The sequence below is a fragment of the Papio anubis genome, chromosome 13 (genome assembly GCF_008728515.1).
Source record: "Papio anubis isolate 15944 chromosome 13, Panubis1.0, whole genome shotgun sequence".
NCBI classification, from domain to species: Eukaryota; Metazoa; Chordata; class Mammalia; order Primates; family Cercopithecidae; genus Papio; species Papio anubis.
The window spans coordinates 1,825,836-1,851,311 of NC_044988.1; the positions used below are offsets into that span (position 1 = coordinate 1,825,836).

Here is a 25,476-nt window from a genome sequence, read left to right on the forward strand (position 1 = left end):
TGGCAGGCACCTGTAATCCCACGTACTCAGGAGGCTGAGGCACAAGAATCACTTGAACCCAGGAGGCGGAGATTCCAGTGAGCCAAGATCGCACCATTGCACTCCAGCCTGGGCGACAGAGCGAGAGTCCATCTTAAACAAAAAAAGAAGTTTATATCCAGTACAGGCAGGAAGTACAGTGTGTATAGAAATGGACCTGTACTCTATAATCAATGTGTATTTTCACATCTTCTATCACAGTCACATATACTTTTCATTACATACCTTTACAGGAATTTTCTTATCAAAATCAGGGAAGTGAATTATTTTGTTTAGCTTGGACACATATAGTATCATTATGGTGGCTGCCATCTGAAGAAAAGAGAAAAGGGGAGAGAGAAACTTCAGCAAAATATCTGCAAAGATTGATTGAGGTGCAATGACCTCATCAGAAGAAAACACATTCATCAAAAAGAAATATAGCAAAAAATTCATTTTCTAGGTTCCAGAAAAAAATAACTATTTCTTAGAATATTAAAATTGTTTTTCTTGCCACAGTACAGATTCCATCAGAACTCTAGGCAAAAAATGTAATGTTGGGCAGGGCATGGTGGCTCACAGCTATAATCCCAGCACTTTGGGAGGCCAAGATGAGTGGATTACTTGAGGTCAGGAGTTCAAGACCAGCCTGGCAAACATGATGAAACCCTGTCTTTACTAAAAAACAAAAATTAGCTGGGCATGCTGGCAGACGCAGAATGGTTACTCAGCTACTCAGGAGGCTGAAGCTGGAGAATCGCTTGAACCTGAGAGGCCGAGGTTGCAGTGAGCCAAGATCACACCACTGTCTCAAAAAAAAAAAAAAAAAAAAAAAAAAAAAAGGTAATATCAGTTGGGTGCCATGGCTCATGCCTGTAATCCCAGCACTTTGGGAAGCCGAGGCAGGAAGATCACTTGAGCCTAGGAGTTCAAGACCAGCCTAAGCAACATGGTGAAAACCCATCTCTATAAAAAAATACAAAAAATTAGCCAGTCTTGGTGATCTGTGGTGCCAGCTATTCAGGATAATACAGGGAGGATCACCTAATGTCAAGGCTTCCAGGAGCCATGATCATGCCACTGCACTCCAGCCTGGGAGACAAAGCAAGACTCTCTCAAAAAGCAGGCTATCCAATAGACTACACATACGCCATTATTATTCAAGGGGCTCTCTAGGAATGGAACTGTGGGAGAGGGAGAAAGGGGAATGTCCCCCTTGACAGTGACAATGCAAAAGTTTATCACAGTCAGTGAAGGGACACATTGATCCTGGACCATATTTCCCATATGCTAAACATACGGTCACCTTCCCCCATAAAGGCATGGGAACATCCTTTAAAAAGAAACTCTGTGTCGCTGTGGCTCGGGCCTGTAATCCCAGCACTTTGGGGAGGCCGGACGGCTGATCACACGGGTCAGAGATCGAGACCATCCTGGCTAACACGGTGAAACCCCTCGCCTCTTGGCCTGGGGTAAAATACAAAAACTAGCCGGCGCGGTGGCGGGCGCCTCTGTAGTCCCAGCTACCGAGGCTGGAGAGGCAGGAGAATGGCGCGTGAACCCGGAAAGCATTCGTAAGTGAGCTTCTCGAGATCCGCCATCGCACTCCAGCCTAAGGGTGAGCGAGACTGCCTCAAAAAAAAAAAAAAAAAAAATAAAAGAAACTCTACTCCTAGGCATATTTTTTAACAAGTCCATTATTTCCATAAGACAGAGGACCAACAAAGAGGGAAAAAAGTTTAAAGACAGATTTACTTTTCAATCCAGCTGGCATAGCAAAAATGTCTCATCACATCCTCCTAATCTGGAGTCTTAGTATACGGGGAAATGTTCCCATATCGTCATATGAAATAAAAATTAACATCATCTTCATGCAAGTTGGGAACTTACTCACCCTTCCATATTAGGATGCAAATGTAAGACTCCTTCAACATGATGATAATCCTATACTTGGTTCTGAGTGCCATAAACTTACACTTATCATATATTTATGTAATTAAGCCCACCCTGAATTATAATGTACTTTGTACTTCCTATGTCTCTGCTTACAATTCTTACAGCCAACATTGGCCATGAGGTGGCTCACGTTTCATAATCCCAACACTTTGGAGGCCAAGGTGGGCAGATCGCTTGAGCCCAGAAGTTCAAGACCAGCCTACATCATGGCTAAAACCCCATTCACAAAAAATGCTGGCCAAATTAGTCAGTGTGGTGGTGCATAACTGTAGTCCCAGCTACTTGAAAGGCTGAGGCAGGAGGATCACTTGAGCCCAGAAGCGTGAAGCGTGGGTGCGTGAACCAAAGATCACACCACACTGCACCCAGCCTGGGCAACAGGAGCCAGACACTGGCCAAAAAAAAAAAAAGAAAATAGAATGCGCCAAAATAACATACTTTTTTAAGTATATTTACTTAAATGTAACTCGGACTTTTAAAATTAGGTCTAACCGGCCTCTAACCTCAAATTAGGGAATCAGAAAGGTTTTTCACCTTTAGGTATGTTTCTTTAAAGCCAAAGAGTGTCTAATTCATTTCACTTAGAGACTACAAGCGGCACCTTTATCACCGATTTTTTTGAGACAGAGTCTTGCTTGTCACCCAGGCTAGCGGAGCAGGTGCGAATCTCGCTCACTGCAACCTTCTGCTTTTCCCGGTGAAGTTCGGCCACCTCCGCCATTTTTTATTTTAGACTGAGGGTGACTATGCTTGTCCAGGCTGGTCTCAAACTATTGATCAAGTGATCCAATTCAATTCCCTCAGTCTCCCAAAGTGTTAGGATTATAGCATGATGTCACCGCGTCTGGCCTTGATTTTTGAGACGGAGTTCATTTTCCTTGTCCCCAGGCTTCGAGTGCAGTAAAGGATCTCAGCTCACTGGTAAGTCTCCTGGTTCATACCATTTCTCCGCTCTCTGTTCCCGAGTTAACGGTGCCCGCCATCGCTCTAGCTAGTTTTTTTGTACTTTTAGTAGAAACGCTGCTTTCACAGTGTTAGCCAGGATGGTCTCATCTTCCTGATCTTGATTCATTTGTTCTCGGCTCTCCCAAAGTGTTATTGGATTATAAGGCTTGCTTTCACTGTCAGCTTTTTTTTTAAACGATTTTTTTCTAACATTTTACACTGAAATATAAAGATACTTTTTTTACTCTAAGAAAATTCTTGTTATAATTGCTTCTCCCTAAAATGATGTTGCAAAAAGGTATTGATTAGCAAGACATTTAATCAGAATAATGTTTATTTGGCCAGGCGCAGTGGCTCATGCCTGTAATCCTAGCACTTTGGGAGGCCGAGGTGTGTGGATCACGAGGTCAGGAGTTCGAGATCATCATGGACAACATGGTAAACCCTGTTTCTATTAAAGATACAAAAAATTAGCTGGGCATGGTGGTGCGCACCTGTAATCCCAGCTACTTGGGAGGCTGGGGCAGGAGAATCGCTTGAACCCGGGAGGCAGTTACAGTGAGTCGAGATCGCGCCATTGCACTCCAGCCTGGGTGACAGGGTGAGACTCAGTCTCAAAAAAAAAAAAAAAAGAAGAATGTTTACCCAGATTCACAATTAAAAATTTAGTTAACAGATACTATTTTCATACTGTTAACCTTTTCCCTCTATGAATTAAATCAAAATCAAAACAAACAAAAAACATTGTTGTCTGTTACTATTTATTTATATGGAAATCGCCAGTATATAACCACAAGAATAAACAAGTCACAAATTAACATAAATGGGAAATTTCAGAAACTGCCAAATGGGCATAGTTTGAAAGCTCATCCGTGTACTTCAGAGCAAAAATCACAAACTTCAGGAAGCAAACTGCAAACATGTTTTGTTTAGCACCTAGGGAGTTTTGTAAAAATTCGAATCTATTGCCAACATGTACGAGTTTGAAGACTTTATGTAAAAACTCAAACTCTCAGCCGAGCGCGGTGGCTCACACCTGTATTCCCAGCACTTTGGGAGGCCAAGGCGGGCGGATCGCCTGAGGTCAGGAGTTCGAGACCAGCCTGACCAACATGGCAAAAACCCATCTCTACTGAAAATACAAAAATAGCTGGCCGTGGTAGCAGCTGCCTGTAATCCCAGCTACTTGGGAGGCTGAGCTGGAAGAATTTCTTGAACCTAGGAAGCAGAGGTTGCAGTGAGTCGACATAGTGCCATTGCACTCCAACCTGGGCAACAAGAGCAAAACTCCGTCTCAAAAAAAAAAAAAAAATTCAAACTCTCTTTCTCTTGAAAACCTTCTGATGCTGATAATAAGGGCAGCATGGTGGGTCCCACCCCATCTCCCAACCCTTTTCCTATCAGGCACAATGGCTTAAACTAAGTATCAAGCTCACACTTTAAGTGGGACAAGTATTCTCTCTCCTACCCAGTCCTCAATCAACTCATGTGTTACCCGCCAGGCCTTGGAGGCTCTGAGTCTCGTAGCCCCCTGCTTTACAGTAATTAAATTCAGTTAAGGAACTTAAAATAAGAAGCTGTTTTTCCCATAAATACAATTGTTCTTAAATTGTAGACTGAAATAAAGTGTCAATATGTCCTGTTGTCTCACCAGGAGTACCATGACCCTCTGGTCCTCTGCCAGCTGAATAAATTTGCAACCACAGCTTTAAACAAAAGGACTTAAAATGTCATTATGAACACTGATGACAAAATAAGAGGTTAATTCTATTTTTTTTTTCACTCACCTGTCCAATTCCAAGGAAAATTGGTGACGGGAAACTACAAAGAAGAACAACAAATCAGTTGAGCAAATATAAAAATCTGAAGATAGTACATAATAAATAATGACAAGTTATTAAAAAGTCTGAGAAAATGAAAATGGATCAAATGGTTCACTTTTCATTTAATTCTTTTTTTTTTTTTTTTCTTTTTAAGACAGTGTCTTGCTCTGTTGCCCAGGCTGGAATGCAGTGGTGTAAACATGGCTCATTGGAGTCTCAACCTTCTGGGCTCAGAAGATGCTCCCACCTCAGCTTCCTGTCACCCAGGCTGGAGTGCAGTGGTGTGGTGGCTCAAGCCATCCTTCCACCTCCGCCTCCCTAGTAGCTAGGACCACAGAGGCGTGCCACCACACCCAGCTAAACATTACATACATACATATACATATAATATATATATATTATGCTCCATCTCTCTCTCTCTATATATATATATCAGTGTGTGTGTGTGTGTGTGTGTATATATATATAGAGAGAGAGAGAGAGATGGAGTCTCACTCTGTCACCCAAGCCGGAGTGCAGTGGCACGATCTCAGCTCACTGTGACCTCCGCCTCCCAGGTTCAAGCGATTCTCCTGCCTCAGCTTCCCGAGTAGCTGGGACTACAGGCGTGCACTACCACGCCCAGTTAATTTTCGTAATTTTTAGTAGAAACAGAGTTTCACCATGTTGGCCAGGCTGGTCTCAAACTCTTGACCTCAAATGATCTGCCCGCCTCGGCCTCCCAAAGGGCTGAGATTATAGGCAGGAGCCACCGTGCCCAGCTAAACATGATATATTTTTAATTTACTTCAAAATACTCTGGGGGGCGATGGTGGAGTGAGTGGGAGAGGGATACTAATGCAGCAAGGTTGTGGACACTGGGTAAGGGCTACATAGTGATTCATTATATTAGTTTTAAAGGATAATATGCCCAGGAACAAATCTAATCAAAGATTTGCAAGAAAGGCATCTGTATAAAAAAGTATACACCAATATTCTCAAAATTAAAGATCTAAATAAAGGTCATGGGTTGGAAACTCGATATTGTAGTGAGGTCCATTATCCCCGAACTTATTTATAGAATCAGTGCAATCTCAGCAGAAATATCGGCAGATATTTTGTGGAAACTGACAATCTGATCCTAAAGCTGAATGAAAAGAAAGGCAAAGATCACAAACATATCACCCAAGACAATCCTGAAGATAAACGAAGTCAGAGGAATGACTCTAATGGATGTCAGGATTCATTTTCAAATTACAATAAATGAGACTGTGTGGTATTTACACAAAGAGAAACCAATGGGACAATGGGAAAGAACACAGGTCAAGACAGGGACACGCATGTACAGACACCTGATTTATGACAATTTATGACATAGATGACGCAGCAGAGCAGTGGGGAAAAGACGATCTTTTAGCAAACGGCACTGGGTGATTTGCATGCAGACTCCTGACCCCTACCTCACATCATATTTAATAAGGCAGGACCGCACCTGCACTGGCTCAACCCTTCACTGGCTCCCAGTCATTTCTCAGGCTACTCACAAAGCTGGAATACCCCACAAAACTCAACCCTCCATCTGTATGTCAGAAGGGAAACTCACCTATCTCAGACAGGCTAGGAAGAGAATAAAGAACAAACCTACCTTATCAGAGAAAACAGAATGAATGGCTGGACAGTACCACCATGCAAATAAAATTAATTCTAGTCAGTGCTGGGTCATGCCACCCATATACTCCCTTCCACACGGAAGCAACCATTCCACAGCTGGGTCCTCTGCTGCAGAAAGCTGCCTGATAGTAGCATGTCCACTCCCTGAGCATGGCCTGCATTTTAACTGTTGGTCTCTGCCGGAGTATAACAGCTACACCCCTGCCCCAATTCAGGACAGCTCTGCAGAGCCAGTACCACCCAAGAGCCCCTGGGATGAAGCCTTTGCTGTGACTGCCTCAAAGCCCGACTTCTCCCTCTGCCTGATTCTGCTTCCTAGCATCACTTCCCAACATACTTCCTACGCCTCTGAGAATACAACCAGTAACATGAAGCAAAATCACAAGGCAACAATATACACAAACAGTAAAACAACAACAAAAAGGGTCACCTGGCTGGGAGCGGTGGCTCATGCCTATAATCTCAACACTTTGGGAGGCCGAGGCAAGATCACCTGAGGTGAGGAGTTCGAGACCAGCCTCGTCAACATGGTGAAACTCTATCTCTACTAAAAAACAAAAAATTAGCCGGGCGTGGTGGCCGGCACCTGTAGTCCCAACTACTCAGAAGGTTGAAGCATGAGAATCACTTGAACCCAGGAGGCAGAGGTTGCAGTGAGCCGAGATCGTGCCACTGCCCTCCAGCCTGGGCGACAGAGTGAGACTCTGTCTCCAAAAAAATAAACAAACTGAAAAAATAAACAAACAGTAAAACAACAACAAAAAGGCTCATCGAAGATAAGTCAAAGAGCCCAGCCTAGAAGAACATTTAAGGCATGGAAGAGAAGGAAGTCTTGCTAATTGCTTCAGGCCATAGAACATCTCAGAAAAAATAAAACCAATAAAACAAAAGCTCAACGTTGAATTGATATGACAGTCAAAGGAGATTAAAAGAAAGCATTGCAGACCTAAGCAAACCAACTAAGACCAAACAACCTAACTGCCACATAAGGAAATACGTTTAAAACAACCAGGAGCTACAAGGCGACTGCTGCAAATGCAGTTACCAACACCTGAGGCGATCGTAGTGCACGCAGACGAAAACAATCCTAAAAGATAAATCGATCTGGAAGACAGAAAATCCCCACCATACGGGGCTAGTTACTAGGCCTGGAATTCAGAAGACTAGATTCCATAACTTTACATTGAATTCTATTCTATCATTTAAGTTGAACCACCTTACTGAGTTATTAAACTACTCAATAGGCCAGATGTGGTGGCTCACGCCTGTAATCCCAGCACTTTGGGAGGCCAAGGCGGGTGGATCACCTGAGGTCAGGAGTTTGAGACCAGCCTGGACAACATGGTGAAACCCCATCTCTACCAAAAAATACAAAAATTAGCCAGATGCGGTGGCACACACCTGTAATCCCAGTTACTCGGGAGACTGAGGAAGGAGAATCGCTTGAACCTGGGAGGCAGAGGCTGCAGTGACCTGAGATCATGCCACGGCACTCCAGCCTGGGTGACAGAGCAAGACGCTGTCTTAAAAAAAAAAAAAAAATTTGAAACACTGGGTCTAAAAGAAACTCAATGACTTTAGCTTTTTAATATTTTTTATTGATCCTACACCTCTTACATTTAGAGGGATCTTTTAAGACATATTAATCCTTGTAGTGAAGAAACATATTTGAAAGTCAATAATTCTTTCAGTTGAACTTCTACTTCTCTTTTCTCCATTCAGTTCAGTTAAAACTAAATTTCATACACGCATGCTATGGCAATCCCCATCTAAATAAAACTGTGCAAGTGCAGCCAGCATGACCCATGCTGCGGCCACTCCTGATAACGGTGCAAGATGAAGTTCCCAGGGTAGCTATATCAAGTATTCTTGCCAAAAATGTTTAAACCAAATGAAATAAAGTCTTTAGATCTGACTTCCAGTTAGAAAATAGAGGAAGATAAGTTCATTGAGACTTCAAAGGTAAACTGGACAATCCAAAATGTGGGACATTTTACAAAACAACTGGTCCAGGATTTTCAAAAAGTCAAATCACGAGGAGGGAGTGGGATAGGGAAATTTTCTACATTAAAAGAAACTAAAAAAACAAACCCGTACGTATTGCATGAGACTTGATCGTATCATAAAACCACAAAAAACGTCTTTGAGACAATTGGGATTGTGGGGGAAAAGAAACGTTTTATCTAAGGAATTATCAGGCCCACAGAGGCCCTGGAATGTAACAGCAGCCATGTCACTACTCTTCGAACTAAATAATTACTTTTTTTTTTTTTTTGAGAAGGAGTCTCACTCTGTCACTCAGGTTGGAGTGCAGTGGCACGATCTCAGCTCACTGAAACCTCCACCTCCCAGGTTCAAGCAATTCTCCTGCCTCAGCCTCCCGAGTAGCTGGGATTACAGGCGCCTGCCAGTACGCCCAGCTAATTTTTTGTATTTTTAGTAGAAATGGGGTTTCACCATATTAGCCAGGCTGGTCTCGAACTCTTGACCTCGTGATCTGCCCGCCTTGGCCTCCCAAAGTGCTGGGATTACAGGCCTGAGCCACCGCGCCCGGGCTGTTTTCTCTTTTTTTTTCAGATGGAGTTTCGCTCTTGCCCAGCCTGGAGTACAATAGCACGATCTCGGTTTACTGCAACTTCTGCCTCCTGGGTTCAAGTGATTCCCCTGCCTCAGCCTTCCAAATAGCTGGGATGACAGGCACTCACAATCACGCCCGGCTAATTTTTGTATATTTAGTAGAGATGGGGTTTCACCATGTTGACCAAGCTGGTCTTGAACTTCTGACCTCAGGTGATCCACCCGCCTCGGCCTCCCAAGTGCTGAAATTACAAGCAAGAGCCACCACCCCCGGCTCAATAATTACCTCTTAAAGCCACTTACTATGTGGGCACTAGACCGATACCAAATAGCAATAAAATGCCATACACCCTAGAGTTCAACAATGTGTAGCCAATCACTAACCAATGATATTTCTGCGAACCAATGAGAATTCCTGACAAATCACTTTTGTAATCACCCCACCCTTGATATGTCCTTTTTTTCTTTAAAAACTTGAGCCTCTCGCCCAGGCGCGGCAGCTCACACCTGTAATCCCAGCACTCTGGGAGGCCAAGGTGGACGGATCACGAGGTCAAGAGATCAAGACCATCTCGGCCAACATGGTGAAACCCCGTCTCTACTAAAAATACAAAAATTAGCCGGGCGTAGTGGTGGGCACCTGCAGTCCCAGCTACTTGGGAGGCTGAGGCAGGAGAATCGCTTGAACCCAGGAGGCGGAGCTTGCAGTGAGCCGAGATCGCGCCACTGCACTCCAGCCTGGGCAGCAGAGCCAGACTTCACCTCAAAAACAAGTGATTCATTTATGTTTCTGTGTCTCCACCTATTTATCTATATCCATCCATCCAAAAAGATGTCTGAAATTGTTGCCTCATGTTCGTTACAGTAAATTTTTTTTAAATTTCACCCTAATATTTCTATTTTGTTTGAATTCTTTTTTTTTTGAGATGGAATCTCACTCTGTTAGCCAGGCTGGAGCGCAGTGGCTCAATCTCAGCTCATTGCAACCTCCGCCTCCTAGGTTCAAGCAATTCTCCTGCCTCAGCCTCCCAAGTAGCTGGGATTACAGGTGCCCACCACCATGCCCGGCTAATTTTCATATTTTTAGTAGCAATGTGTGTTCGCCATGTTGGCCAGGCTGGTCTCAAACTCCTGACCTCAGGTGATCTGCCCACCTGAATTCTTTATAATAATCACAACAGAATAACTTTTCTTTAAAAAGGTGCTGTCAGCTGGGCACAGTGGCTCACGCCTATAATCCTAGCACTTTGGGAGGCCAAGGCAGGTGGATCACCTGAGATCAAGAGTTTGAGACCAGACTGGCCAATATGATGAAACCCCATCTCTACTAAAAATACAAAAATTAGCTGGCCGTGGTGGCGCATGCCTGTGATCCCAGCTACTCAGGACGCTGAGGCAAGAGAATCGCTTGAACCCAGAAGGCGGAGGTTGCTGTGAGCCAAGATCACGCCATTGTACTCCAGCCTGGGAAACAAAAGCAAAGCTCCATCTCAAAAAAAAAAGGTACTGATCCCAGGTAGTGGGAATTATTATTGTCTTCTTTGCTCATTTCTGTATCCCCAATGTTTTAACTGTGTTCTTGTAGATGTGAACATGAAGAAGTGAAGATCATGAGAAGAGAACTCCTTCAAGAGGCTTCTGATTCTGGCTGGGTGTGGTGGTTCACACCTGTAATCGCAGCACTCTGACAGGCCGAGGCAGGTGGATCACTTGAGGTCAGGAGTTCGAGACCAGCCTGGCCAATATGGCAAAACCCCGTCTCTACTAAAAATACAAAAATTAGCTGGGGAGTCAGGCGCGGTGGCTCACTCCTGTAATCTCAGCACTTTGGAAGGCCGAGGCGGGTGGATCACTTGAGGTCAGGAGTTCAAAACCAGCCTGGCCAACATGGTGAAACCCCGTCTCTACTAAAAATACAAAAATTGGCCAGGCGCAGTGGCTCATGCCTGTAATCCCAGCACTTTGGGAGGCTGAGGCAGGTGAATCACGAGGTCAGGAGTTCGAGACCAGCCTGACCAACATGGTGAAACTCCGTCTCTACTAAAAATACAATAAATGAGCTGGCGTAGTGGCAGGCCCTGTAATCCCAGCTACTTGGGAGGCTTGGGCAGGAGAATTGCTTGAACCCAGGAGGTGGAGGTTGCAGTGAGCAGGGGCCAGGCCACTGCATCCCAGCTGAGGTGAGTGGGGCTCCATCTCAAAAAAAAAAAAAAAATTAGCGAGGCACAGTGGCCTGTAATCTCAGCACTTTGGGAGGCCAAGGCAGGTGGATCACGAGGTCAGGAGTTCAACACCTGCCTGGCCAAGAGACCAGCCTGGCCAATATGGTGAAACCCCATCTCTACTCATGTCTGTAATCCCAGCACTTTGGGAGGCCGAGACGGGCGGATCACAAGGTCAGGAGATCGAGACCATCCTGCCTAACACGGTGAAACCCGTCTCTACTAAAAAACATAAAAAAAATTAGCCGGGCGAGGTGGCGGGCGCCTGTAGTCCCAGCTCCTCGGGAGGCTGAGGCAGGAGAATGGCGTAAACCCGGGAGGCGGAGCTTGCAGTGAGCTGAGATCCGGCCACTGCACTCCAGCCTGGGTGACAGAGCGAGACTCCGTCTCAAAAAAAATAAAAAATAAAAAAATAAAAATTAGCCAGGCGTGGTGGTGGGTGCCTGTAATCCCAGCTACTTGGGAGGCTGAGGCAGGAGAATTGCTTGAACACGGGAGGTGGAGGTTGCGGTGGGCCAAGATCGCGCCATTGCACTCCAGTCTGAACAACAGAGAGAGACTCTGACTCAAAATAAATAAATAAATAAATAAATAAGCCAGGAGTGGTGGCAGGTGCTCGTAATCCCAGCTACTTGGGAGGCTGGGGCAGGAGAATTGCTTGGACCTGGGAGGCAGAGGTTGCAGGGAGCCAAGATCACACCACTGCACTCCTGAGTAGCTGGGATTACCAGGCACAGCTAATTTTTGTATTTTCAGTAGCGACAGGGTTTCACCATGTTGGCTGACCAGGTTGGTCTTGAACTCCTGACCTCAAGGGATCCACCCGCCTCAGCCTTCCAAAGTGCTGGGATCATAGGTGTGAGCCACTGCGCCCGGCCATGGGGTCGACAATTGAAAAGTAAACCAGCCAGCCGGATGTGGTTTTTGGCTCACAACACTCAGAGCTGCTCAGGTGCTGAAAGCAGCAAGCAGAAGACAAGTGCAGGCGGAGGTGAGAGGAAAAGAGTCTCACGTGCCCCTCCTAGAGTGGCTCGCAGCGGACCAAGCAGGGAAATGATGCCAGGAGGCACAGTCACAGCAGTGAGAAGGGAGTGAGGAGGAGGCCTGGGGAGGCCAAGCTGGACAGCCTGGAGATCTTGGAGAGGTGCGGTTACTCGCGTTACCGCTGATCATCCGAAATGGGCCACTGTTGTCCTACCAAACTAAAACAGTAGCCAGGTAGGAAAAGCACTCAGGCTATAAAACGTTGCTCACGAATGTAACTGTCTGCAAGCCCAACTGCTGGAACTGCTTGTTGTAACCTGAAACCAGTTTTATCTCCAGCTTCTGAGACCACTTGCTGCAACTCCAAGACTAATTTTGCCACCACCTTCACTCACCAGTCATTGCTTGCCAGCTCCCCAAACCCTGACAGTACCAAGAAACCTTCTCCCAGCAGAGTATGTAACATTTCTTCTTTTTCAGCAAAACCTCAAACCTTCTCTTCGTTCTTCAGACATACCAAAGACCACCCAGCTTGCATGGATGACTGACACTGCAATTCTTTCTTCCCAAATAAAACATTCAATTTAGAGCCTTGTCTGCACATTGTTATTTTGACTTTGACCCTTGTAAGGAGAGGGTCCTGGCAGCAGTCGTGGAAAGCAAGGTTCAAGAGAGTTTGCTGGAGACCAGAGTAGACTGTGACACTGCAGCATGTGGGCCCTGAAGCCACAGGAAGGGTGACCTGAGCTAGGTCGAGAGGAAGGCTAAGACTTACAGAATCAGTCACCAGAAGCTCGGGCACCGTTCCACAGGGGACAGAAAGGATGGCACATCCAGAGTCTCAACAGAGCATGAGTAGCTGGGAGCTAGGAGGACCCAATCCTATCTCCTGGTCCAGGCCTGGTGGGTAAGGCAAAGATCCAGCTCCATTGAGGCAGGTAAAGGGAGCAACATCTTCAGGACAGAGTCAGGTTTTCATTAAAGTAAGAGCACATCAGGAGTTGCTTTTGGTTTGGGATACAGAATTACACTTCCCACCACTGAGGATTCCAATTCAGTACCTTCTATGAAAAAAACTTCTCCAAGTGATTGAGACTACTGGGCAGGTTCGGAAATTACTGTGTCTAGACCAGGCACAGTGGCTCACGCCTGTAATCCCAGCACTTTAGGTGGCCAAGCCAGGTGGATCACTTGAGCCCAGGAGTTCGAGACCAGCCTGATCAACATATTGAGACTCCATTTCTTTAAAAAAAAAAAAAAAAATTAGCTGGGCATGGTGGCGTGCAACTCAGGAGGCTGACTTCGGAGGATTGTCTGAGCCAGCAGAGGTTCCAGTGAGCTGAGATTGCACCACTGCACTCCAGCCTGGGTGACAGAGTAAGACCCTGTCTAAAAAAAAAAAAAAAAAAAAAAACCTCAAAGCCTTGGGATGCATACTAAACATATATAGCAAATGCTGAGCAAATATTTGTTGAAATGAATACAGTAAAGTTAGATATTTTTATTAAGCATCATTAGTAAATTCTTCCATGTCATAGACTAGGAGTACAATATTACATAATATTAAAGCAGAAAAGACCAGCTTGGTATGGTGGCTTACTCTAGTAATCTCAGTACTTTGGGAGGCTAAGGCAGGAAGATCACTTGAGCCCAGGCATTTGAGACCAACCTGGGCAATAGAGCAAAACCCCATCTCTACAAAAATTAAAAATTCAAACAAAATTTTTTTTAATTCAAAAATGATCCTGGAGTGGTGGTGCACACCTGTAGTCTCAGCTTCTCAGGAGGCTGAGGTGACAGGATCACCTGAGCCCAGGAGGTAGAGGCTGCTGTCCTTGATCATGCCACTGCACTCCAGCCTGGTTGACAGAACAAGACCCAGTCTCAAAAGAAAGAAGAGAAAAAACTCCACAACTCCAGGACAACTGTACAACCCTTATGAACCTGATCCAAAGGACCAAGAGTATAACCAAGCCAGGCGTGGGGGCTCACGCCTATAATCCCAGCCCTTCAAGAGGCCAACGCGGACGGATTGCTTGAGCCCAGGAGTTCAAGACCAGCCAGGGCAACATGGCAAGAACCCCTCTCTATGAAAAAAAAAAAAAAAAAAAAAAAAGCAAAAATTAGCCGGGTGTAGTGGTACACTCCTGTAGTCTTGGCTACTCAGGAAGCTGAGGTGGGAAGATCACTTGAGCCCAGGAGGTAGAGGCTGAAGTGAGCTGTGATGGTGCCCCACTGCACTCCAGCCTGGGTGACAGAGTGAGACCCTGTCTCAAAAAAAAAAAAAAAAAAAGAGCATAACTAACTGGCCACAAACTCTTAAATGCCCTTATTTTCCCCTCTCACCTTAAAAGGTTCTCACAGCCTTCAAAGGTCTCTCTGTCCAACCAGGTAAATCTGGCATTACAATGAATTATAAAACTAACAAATCACTAAGATCACCCATTCATTTTGTACCCTGACCAGAAACAATCTGCCCAAAATGAAAGAGGAAAAAGTATCCCCTGAGTTACATTCCCATGACCCTGCGAATTAGGTAACTACCAAAAGGTCCTTTCTTCTATCCTACAACACAACACTCTATCCTCAGACAGCTCACGCTTGGATCCGATTTCTATAGTTTATTGCTGTAACCACATCACCCCAGTCCTCCTCCCCTCAGTAATGTGTGCTTAAAGCATTTTGAGAGGAAAGAATGAACAATGTTATGTGAACAGGGTTCTCCAACTGTATATTACATTACAGAAATGTGGAATGTTTATTTAAAAGGATTATGAGGGTTTTGGCCTTTCTAAGGCAAGAACTCCATTTTCTCCTTCAATCATGAAACTCAATAATTTAAAGATAGAAAGGCTAGAGCCTTTTTTTTTTTTTTTTTTTTTTTTTGAGACAGAGTCTTACTCTGTCACCCAGGCTGAAGTGCAACGGCATGATCTCAGCTTACCACAACCTCTGCCTCCCAGGTTCAAGCGATTCTCCTGCCTCAGCCTCCCAAGTAGCCGGGATTGCAGGCACCTGCCACCACGCCCGGCTAATATTTGTATTTTTAGTAGAGACGGGGTTTCACCATGTTGGCCAGGCTGGTCTCAAACTCCTAACCTCAGGTGATCCACCCACCTCAGCTTCCCAAAGTGCTGGGATTATAGGCGTGAGCCACTGCGCCCAGCCCTTAGAGCCTTTCTTAGCAGGTGTCTTATATCGTAATTCTTCCTGGTTGAACACTGCCCTTCATCTTCAAAGCACTAACCATGGTTTGCCGGCGCCTGCTTCCAACAAGAGGACTTGGGTTTTGGAGGCGTTGACTGCCATGGCCAGTCAGCACCCTGCTCACTCAAGTGCACAAAATGAAGACTTATCTTCAACTATCATTGGCATAATGACTGGCCACTCCCAAACAAGCCCATTAATAGCATTCTCTTTTTCTGGTATTTTTTTTCCTTTTTTTTTTTTTGAGACTGAGTCTTGCTCTATTGCTCAGGCTGGAGTGCAGTGGTACAATTTCAGCTCACTGCAACTGCCACCTCCTGGGTTCAAATGATTCTCCTGACTCAGCCTCCCAAGTAGCTGGGATTATAGGCGTGCATCACCATGCCCAGCTAATTTTTTTTTTTTTTTTGTATTTTTAGTAGAGACAGAGTTTCACCATGCTGGCCAGGCTGGTCTCAAACTCCTGACCTCATGATCTGCCCGCCTCAGGCTCCCAAAGTGCTGGGATTACAGGCGTGAACCACCGCACTCGGTCTTTTTTTTTTTTTTTTATCGTGTTTAAGTTTTCTTTTTCCTTCATTCGCTTCCCTGTCAAATGCTCCAGGTTTAGGTACAGTATGTCCATGTTCATTTCCTTGAGGCAGGGCTGTGTTTCCCATGGACGCCAGGCAGCAGGCTGTAATACACAGGAGAGACCTTGCCAAGAATACTGACGGCCACAGGATCACCAAAAAAAAATCCCAAATCCATCCCTTCCTTTTACCGCTGCTGCTCTGCCCTGCCCAGTCCATGCCGTCTTTACCTGCAGCCCTGCAGCGGCTTCCAACCCCTGTCCCTGCTGCCAGTACTGTCAGTTCTCCACCTGCCTGCCAGCCAGAGACATCTTCTTAATCACACACATTGTGTCACGTCACTCCCATGTCAAAACCTTCCAAGGGACTTCCAATTGCATTTAGCATGAAACTACAACTATTGATCCCGTCTCATCCTTCCACCCTGGTCCCCAGATATCTGCTCTCAACACAGCAGCCAGAGTGATTTAGATCATGTAATTCCCCTGCCCCAACACCTCGCGTGGCTCCCATCTCACTCAGAGCTGACACCAGAGCCCTCACGGTGGCCTCCAAAGGCCCCACACAGGCCAGCAATCCATTACTCTCAGACCCCATCTGGTACCATTCCCATTCAAACTCTTCACTCCTCCAGGCCTGGAATGCTCTTCCCCCCGTCCCCCAGTGTGGCTTACGTCCCCACCTCACTCCGGGTCATGGCTCCAATGCCAACTCCTCCTGAGGCTCCACTGATCACGCTCACACTGCATATTCTCTCCTCCCTCTCTCCCTCACTCCCTTTCCTGTCTTATTTTTTCTCCAGCACCTTGGTCACATCTGACATAATGTAAATGTTACTGGCTTATTTATTGGTTCACAAGGATGCAGCTCCATGAAGTTAAGGATTCTGATCTGCTCTCTTCACTTCTCTTTCCCAAGAACAGTGGGAAAACAGTGTTCTCCTCGAACAGTGCTGGTACATCACAAGTGCTTAGTGAAAGCCACCGAATGAGAGAAAGAGCTGACTCCCGCCTTCCCGGCCTACCTCCCCCTCCCAGGCACAGTGACCTTCTCTCTGTTCCTCCAGCAGCCAAGCTCGTGCCCACGTCAGCACGTTGCACACGTGCTGCTCACTTCTACCTGGAATGCTCTGTGACAGCTACTCCAGCCCAGCACTCTCATGTCAGATCCGAGAGTGTCTCGTTTATTCATGAACCTACTTGTTTGTTTTCTGTCTCCACCACTGAAGCAGAATCTCCACAGCAGGGACTTTGTGCTGTTCACAGAGGCTTCCCTGGTGCTTGCGGTGGGCTCAGTATTTAGTAGGTGCTTAATAAATATCTGTTGGAGGTGCAACCAATCGAGCTTATGTGGATATCAGTTTTCTCGAATATAAAATAAGAAAGGTGAGGCTGGATGATCGTTTGCACCTGTAATCACAGCACTTTGGGAGGCCAAAGCAGCCCTAGAGTCCAGGAGTTTAAGACCAGCCTGGGAAACACACTGAGACCCCACCTCTACAAAAAAATCAAAAAAACTGCCGGTGTAGTGGTGCACACCGATGGTCCCAGCTTCTCCGGGGGCTGTGGCAGAAGGACTGCTAGAACCCAGGTGGTCGAGGCTGCAGCAAGCCATGATAGTGTCACTACCCTTCAGCCTGGGCAACAGAGTGAAACCCTGTCTCAAAAAAATTTTATATATATACACACACACTATATGTATATATTTATATATTTTATAATATATATTATATATTATTTATTATATATATATATATGCCTGCCTTGGCCTCCCAAATGCTGTCATTACAGGTGCAAACCACCTCATCCAGCCTCCGCTTTCTTATTTTATATTCGAGAAAACTGAGACCCACATAAGCTCAATCGGTATATATACATAAAATAAGAAAGCTGATACCCTAAGAGACTCTCTAGCTAAGACACTCTCTAGGTCTCTTTGGCCTCTGAAATGTTGATGGCACATTCTTGTAACACAGTAGAGTTTACAAACAGCCTTCACGTGTAACAGCTCGCGCAGAGCCCTGGAAGGTAATTAACCCGATTGTAATCATTCAGTTTTTTTGCATCTGAAAAAAAATTGTTGACGATGAGACTGGTCCAAAGAGACAGCTGTTAACTGGTGGAGCTAGGTCTAAATCCACAATTTTGTCAGTGCCGCTACAATGGTAGCAGAATTAAGCAGGATTTTCTAGTCCTTACAAATAGGTTCCAGACAGCACAGATTTGCTGGTTTACTTCACACTAATCCAAAAAAGTACTTCGTATGAACTTCCAATTGTTTTCCCGAGTTTTCCCTGAACACGCTGGTCATCTGAGAATGAACAGTCAATCAGTACAGACTTATGGGCTCAGGAGTACCTGACCGCTGAACACGGAGATCTGTGTAGGGAACTGCGTCCTTCGAAGCAGGCACTGGAATCCCTGTTTTCAGCTCGCTGGGTGCGTGAAAGCATCTGTCTGAGCTCCCCCAGCCCGCCGAGGACGGGGCGCCCCGCAGCAGGGCAGGCGCGCTCAGGAAGAGGAGAACGACGTTCTCAGGTTGTGGCCTGAGTGTGGAAAACTGCGCGAGTTCCAGAGGGCGCCTGGGAAACTCCGCCACTGTGCCCGGCTGAGACTCCGGGGTCCCTGTCCCCACCCGCCCTGTCCCGGGCGCGGCTGAAGCGCACGGAGGGCAGGGGCAGCCCCGCACTCCCGCAGACCCCCGGCCCCGGGCCCCGCCTCACCCGTAGGTGGTCAGCAGCGCCTTGTTGACCAGCACGATGAGGAAGGAGCAGGTCCCGTAGAAGAGCGCCGACAGCAGCCGGGCCACCCGCGAGGGCAGCCGCGCCGCGCCGGGCTCCCCGCCAGCGCCCTCGGCCTCGGCCTGGCAGGCGGCCGTCATCTCCCGCGGCCGCGCGGACCCCGCCGTTCGCCAGCCCCGGCCGCGCACTGGTCCCGCCCGGCCGGGCCGGGGAAGAGGGCGCGGCAGGAACAGGAAGAGCCCGGCGCAACCCCAGGTCCCGGCCCGCCCCCTGCCGGCGCCCCGAGGCCGGCGCGGGAGGACCCTGCGCGGTGCGCTTCACCCGGGCTCCAGGCACCTCCTCCGGTCTCCAGGGCCAGAAGCGCGTGGGGGAGTTGAAAAGCGCTGCCTTCCTCCAGACTTTCCTGGAGAGAAACGCTTCAGTACGTCTCAGGACTTGTTCTGCTTTTTTTTGTTTCCTACAACTTTTTTGTTTAGTGTGTAATTTACGTGCAATGAAGTGTACACATCTTGCCAGTCCATAGTTTCAGATGAGCTTCGACAAAGGCATCCACCGAGTAACCACTCAAAACAGAACATTTCCATCGCCCCAAAAAGTTCCCCTTGCTGCCCCTTTGAAGTTAACGCCCGCATCTCATGGATGACTATTGCTGCAGGTTAGGTTTGCCGTTTCCGGAATTTCAAATAAACAGGGTGCTTTCTAGAATTTATGAATGAGCGTGTGGTCTCAGGGTTTTTCACTCCATGTTGTGGACTCGACCATGTGGTTTGTTTAATCGTTGAGTAGTATCACAAATTGTGTCTCCCTTGGTTGTTTCGTTTAGGACCCTTAGGAAAAATGCTTCCATGAAAATTCGTGAGCGTTTGTGGGACCTGTGTTTTCGTTTTTCTTAAATAAATATCTAGGAGTGGAGTGGCTAGGAGTAAGGTGGGTGAAGCCTTGGGACTTGGGTGTCCTCTGGGTGCTTTGTAGCAGGTCCACTCCTCGTGGAGGGCCCTTTGCCTTCGGGTCAGGTCAGTTGAAGGAGAGCTTCCCAGAACCGCCTAGTCTTGTCAGTCTTTAAAAAAAAATGAACTTTTGGCCGGGCGCAGTGGCTCACGCCTGTAATCCCAGCACTTTGGGAGGCCAAGGCGGGCGGATCACGAGGTCAGGAGATCGAGACCATCCTGGCTAACCCGGTGAAACCCCGTCTCTACTAAAAATACAAAAAATTAGCCGGGCGTGGTGGCGGCGCCTGTGGTCCCAGCTACTCGGGAGGCTGAGGCAGGAGAATGGCGTGAACCCGGGAGGCGGAGCTTGCAGTGAGCTGAGATCGCGCCACTGCACTCCAGCCCAGGCGACAGAGCAAGGCTCCGTCTCAAAAAAAAAAAAAAAATGAATTTAAAAACAACAACTATATGTGTGTGTGTATATATATATATATATATATATATATATATAAACTTTTAGCTTCTTAGAAAAACTGAAGATTTCAAGTTAAATAAAAGTTGGGGCCCAACTATATAGATGCGCAGAGAATTGTTTTTCTACTCTTAGGCACTAAACAACCAGGAGAATGAAAACTGGGAAACATATTCAGCCCTGATAAGAATTAAGCAGAACTCGTGAAAATTAGCTAGCATTAAAAAGACCAGAAGAGCCCAAGTTACCCAAAACAAGAAAGAAAAACATGTTAAGTCCGTTTTAAAAGAGAAAATGAATCCATATTCAACTTGAACAGGAAATCATTTTGGTTAATTTCCTCAGAACATTCAGTTTTCTTGTGAGTCTCCAAATATTTTGACTGCAAAAAGAATACTTTGAAGTCACTTAATGACAGCCTTCATCATACTTGCATTTAGTTTGCTTGTATATACATACTTCCAGGACCTTAACTCGCTGTCAAAATCCCATCCTTACCCTGTTTAAATAGCAACTCACGCTAAGGAGTTGCTTGCGATATTCTTCTGCACAAGGGTAGGACAGGCTGACCCTTGCCATTGCAAACACACAACTAAAGATCTACCAGAAATAACTGATGAAAAAAGAAAACCAATTTGCTATACTCTTAGATAAGTACACAGGCTTTAAGTGGATTCTTGAGGAGGTGAGCCCAGAGTCAACCCATCCTAAATGTAAGTGAAATGAAATCCCAGTTCCTTATTACCCTAATTTAAGGCCTGGGAATGGGGTGGCAAGAGTTCAATACCTATCCACAGCAGTATATTTTTAACACTGTAGTAATGAACCAGATGAGGAAGTTAAATATCCATAACCTTAAAGGCCATAATTTAAGTAAGAAAAAGCAATCCACACTGTACTTACAACTATGCAAACATGTACTGAAATAATACTGATGGCTGAATATAAGGCTGTAGGTAATGTTTCTGTCTTTTAAAATTTTTTATATCATGGTTATTATATTTTTGATAGGAAAACAAATTATAAAGGCTTTAAGAATGACTGCGTACTTTAAATTTTAAATTAAAATAAATTTTTATTCAAAGCATCTTTTAAAATTACAGCATGTTTATTCTTATGCTGTTAACTCTGCCAAACTACAACTCAGCCATATGAAGCATAAAACACTTCAAAAATTTGAATGTAAACCACATTTTTTAAAACAAAAAGCAGTCTTAACACACCTCAAATTTTAGATACCAATGTATTTTCCCAAGTATATAGCTTATATCAAAAAAGAACATTTTAAATGTTTCTATGGTAAACAGTTGTAATAATTTCTTAAACTGTTGCAATTATACAAATAAAAAATGTTTATGAAAAAACTATTAGAGTTGACAAAAGCTGACTGGAGAAACAAGGAAAATCCTTTCTTTTGAAGGCTTTAAATGTTATCATCTGTGAATTGGCAAATATTTGTATTTGAAAAATTCTTACTACCCTTCCTTCTTTAGTTAAGTTGATCAAAGTTCAAATTTCCCAAGACTGATGAGTGTTGTTTTTAGTTCATTAAATCACATATTTGAGAGCAAACATTCTAGAGGAAATGCTGAAACATAAACCAAGATAATTCAGATGCTATAGTCTCTCTTACCAGCTTGTAAGTGCTCCAAATTAAAATTCTATATACCACATTACAAACAAAATTCTTAGACCATTACAAATATAAATTCTCTTATTACAAAAAAATCCCTAAAGATTTGCAATTTACTGTACAGAGGAATTACATTTTTAAAGTATGTCCTCGTCATACACATTATTTGTAACTATCGTATCTTCTTTCATACTTTTTCTCCTCTTCAAGACATTTACATGCCTCCCCTTCCCCGTGGCTACATATTTTAAACTATCTGTGTACTATGACACATCGGGATTTTTGGATAAAGAAGCCTACTTTCTAATGTTTAAACTACATCTGTAGGAACCCCTTCAACTCAAAAAAGCTAAAAAGGCACTGAAGAGCCTGTATTTCCCTCTATTACTCTGAGTTTTACTCCAATTAAGCAATCTGTAAATTACCATGCTATGCATGTCATTTAGTTCTGTTTAGAACAAAAGCCAAAATGATGGAAGTTTTGCCTACATAAACGAGGTGTTCTGCTCAGCTCTTGATTTTTCTGTTCATGCTTCAGTACATAAAGTGGTGTTTAATAACTTTATTTGGAAAAATGGCTTAAAACCACCACACAAGTTAACACACTTGCAGTTAAAACTATTTCAGAAGCCTACTTATTTGAGTAGCTAATATTTTCTGCAGTGTTTAACTGATAGCTAAATTTAGTGAACACAAAATAGCCTGGCATGTTACTCTGAAGTAAAGCAAGAAGGTGGCTTTATGCACTGAAAATATAAATATGGAGGCTTCCATTTGCTAATAATTCTAAACAAGCAGTAAAATTAAAATGTAGTGTTTGCTAATAAAAGATCTAAAACATTTCACTACAAAACAACCCTGTAGGTGTCCCTTTAGTAAAAATCCAAGTGCCAAATCTCATTACAGGGCCCTTAATAGGTATTTTTAAAATTACCAATTACTATGTTACCTAGACTTTGCAAGATTAATCACTCAATTTCAGCAAATGAGAAATATGAAATGTGCAAAAGTTCCCAAGTTATCATGCTAGGGATGACAAGTGCTTTTCAAACTTAAACATTATACTGAGTTGTAAAGCCCCAGAAAGATAGAATAAGACTGATTTTGCTCCAATTTCAAAAACTCTGACCTATTGTGCATCTTACCAAGATCCTCAAATACCTATTTTCTTCTAAGTCCATTACTTAGAACATCTTCCAAAATAGTCAGCCCCCCATTTCTCTAGCCTTAGTGGGCACAGTATTTTGCAATTAAAATTATCTATCTTACATATTTTATACTTTCTTGCTTGCTTCAGTGTTTACAGTATTGTTAAACATACTAATATATATTGTTAAAAATGATCTTATAAATAATCTGTTTCAACTTTCTTTGGCTATTTGTACCATTCCGTTTTTCAAACAAGTGTCTTATTCAGAAAGTGCTTCCTGTGAGAACTGCTTCCAATGAATGCATTAAACTTGCAAAATCTAGCTTCCCACAATATGTAGTTTTCTACCCTGTACTGTGCAATCCATATTTACAAAATATTTTAAACTTTACAACAAATTCATTTCCATATAAAAAAAGTGCATTTCTCTCTCACCCCATATTCTGGGGCAATAACATTCTTCATACATTTCTACAGAATAGCAGCCTATGATAAGCAAATAAGGTGCTTAGCTTATGCCCAAGGATCTACTTTTTAAGTACGCTGGGCAGTACTTTTGTACAGTGGAAGAGTCAGTGTCCAGGCTACTGTCGGAGTGGTGCCCCAGTCAGGTTGGCAAGCTCTATGAGCGCGAGGGCTCCGTGCAGGCGCTCCCGCTGCTCCTGCAGCCGGCGCTGGGCCCCTCTCTTCTCGTCATCCTCCTCATCAGACTGAAGGTATTCCAGAGGGTCCTGCTGCTCCTGATCAGCCTTCTGAACCAGCTTGCCTTTCAAGGTGGGGGTGCGCTGTTCTCTCATTTCCCAATACCTATGTGAAATGCATCCACATTAGTTACGTGGCAGACATGAAATTTCCAAATGTTTACTTTTCTTTTAAAAAGTTCCGAACCACAGTATTACTTGTATGTGGTTCAGTTTATAAAGTTATAAAGTGATTTAACATACATTTCTTATTTATAGAGGGAAGAAACTGAAGTTCAACGAGGTTAAGAGACATGCTCGGGTTTCCATAATAAACCTGGCAGTTCTAGATCTTTTACTCACTCTCAAATCACATAGTTTTTGCCATTAAACTATCGCTGCCTTAAAAAGCCTGTGTGAAACGGACTAGAGTAAAATACAGAAATAGTAGGAAAAAAGTCTTTAGAAACTTATTTATCCTATCTACAGAGGGATGGCAACTTCTGACAGCGTTAACGCTGTAAAATATTCAACCCACAAACTATGACAAAGTGATTAACATCTGTGACACAGTGTTTATTCGAAAACTTAAAAACACTGCCCTTATTATATTACATGGCCAGCTGATGATTTACAAGAGAAAATGCAAATGCTCAACTCTTTGGTAACTAAAGAAATGCATATTTAGGCCTGGCGCAGTGGCTCACGCCTGTCATCTTAGCACATTGGGAGGCTGAGGTGGGCAGATCACTTGAGATCAAGAGTTCAAAACCAGCCTGGCTAACATGGCGAAACCCCCTCTCTACTAAAAATACAAAAAAAATTAGCCGGGCGTGGTGGCAGGCAACTGTAATCCCAGATACTCCAGAGGCTGAGGCAGGAGAATCACTTGAACCCGGGAGGCGGAGGTTGCAGCAAGCCGAAGTTGGGCTGCTGCACTCCATCGAGGGTGACAGAGCGAGACTCCGTCTCAAAAAAAAAAAAAAAGAAAAAGAAATGCATATTTAAATGATAGTAACAGATCATACAAAACTGTCCATACAAAGCCTTGTATATTAATGTTTGTAGTAGCTTTATATGTAATAGCTAAAAATAACCCAAATGCCCATCAACGAGTGAATAAACAAACATTTGTATAAAAGTACTATTTTATAGTGACAGCAGATCAGTGTTGTATGGGGGTAAGGGGGACAGGGAGGAATGTGTGGTTCAGTTCACAGAGGGACACGAGGAAACTTGGAAATGATGGATATGTTCACCATCTTGATTGTGGAGATGGTTTCACAGTATATACATGTCAAAATGTATCAAATTATACACTTTAAATGTATCATAATTTCTCATATGTTACTTATATACCAACAAAGCTGTTTTTATTTATTTACTTTTATTTTATTTTTTGAGACAGAGTCTGACTTTTGTCACCCAGGCTGGAGGGCAGTGGAACAATCTCGGCTCACTGCAATCTCTGCCTTCTGGGTTCAAGCTATTCTTGTGCCTTAGCCTCCTGAGTAGCTGGAATTACAGGCGCCCACCACCATGCCTGGCTAATTTTTTTTTTTTTTTTTTTTTTTTGAGACAGAGTTTCACTCTTCTTGCCCAGGCTAGAGTGCAATGACAGGGTTTTACCATGTTGGCCAGGCTGGTCTCAAACTCCCGACCTCAGGTGAGTTTTACAAGGGCTGGGATTACAGGCATGAGCCACCATGCCTGGCCTGTATTTTTAGTAGAGATAGGGTCTTGCCATTTAGCCAGGCTGATCTTGAATTCCTGACCTCAGGTGATCCACCCACCTCAGCCAAAGTGCTGGGAATACAGGCGTAAGCCACCACACCCAGCCCCAACAAAGCTGTTTTTAAAATGACATACAAAAAATAATAATACAACTACCAAATTTCAGGAAATCCAGACTACTCAA

General features: G+C 44.4%; 2 protein-coding genes and 1 long non-coding RNA gene across 6 annotated transcripts in view; all 3 read right to left on the minus strand.

The window, feature by feature from the left end:
- Positions 1 to 18,928, minus strand: part of SLC35D2 (solute carrier family 35 member D2) — a 62,441-nt gene extending 43,513 nt beyond the window's left edge. Inside the window, exons 1-3 of one of the 4 annotated variants that reach the window (XM_021927741.2) lie at positions 18,677 to 18,928; positions 4,707 to 4,740; positions 265 to 351 (exon numbers count right to left, since the gene is read on the minus strand). In XM_021927741.2, the coding sequence (XP_021783433.1) occupies positions 265 to 351; positions 4,707 to 4,740; positions 18,677 to 18,834 (279 nt within the window). In that variant the 5' untranslated portion in view covers positions 18,835 to 18,928. Of the gene's footprint in view, positions 1 to 264; positions 352 to 3,413; positions 3,449 to 4,706; positions 4,741 to 18,311; positions 18,500 to 18,676 lie in introns of those variants that run through there. The other 3 variants (XM_003912014.4, XM_009189252.4, XM_017949307.2) reach the window with 3 other exon arrangements.
- On the minus strand, positions 15,898 to 17,640 carry LOC116269980. Its single transcript, XR_004177774.1, has 2 exons — positions 17,154 to 17,640; positions 15,898 to 16,058 (listed from the first exon to the last, which is right to left on the minus strand). It is a non-coding gene; the product is annotated as an uncharacterized LOC116269980 (long non-coding RNA).
- A 2,222-nt stretch (positions 18,929 to 21,150) lies between the features above and the next one.
- ZNF367 (zinc finger protein 367) overlaps positions 21,151 to 25,476 on the minus strand; it is a 31,179-nt gene continuing 26,853 nt past the window's right edge. Inside the window, exon 5 of the mRNA XM_003912016.5 lies at positions 21,151 to 23,685. Coding sequence (XP_003912065.2) covers positions 23,463 to 23,685 — 223 coding nt within the window. The 3' untranslated portion in view covers positions 21,151 to 23,462. The remainder of the gene's footprint in view (positions 23,686 to 25,476) is intronic.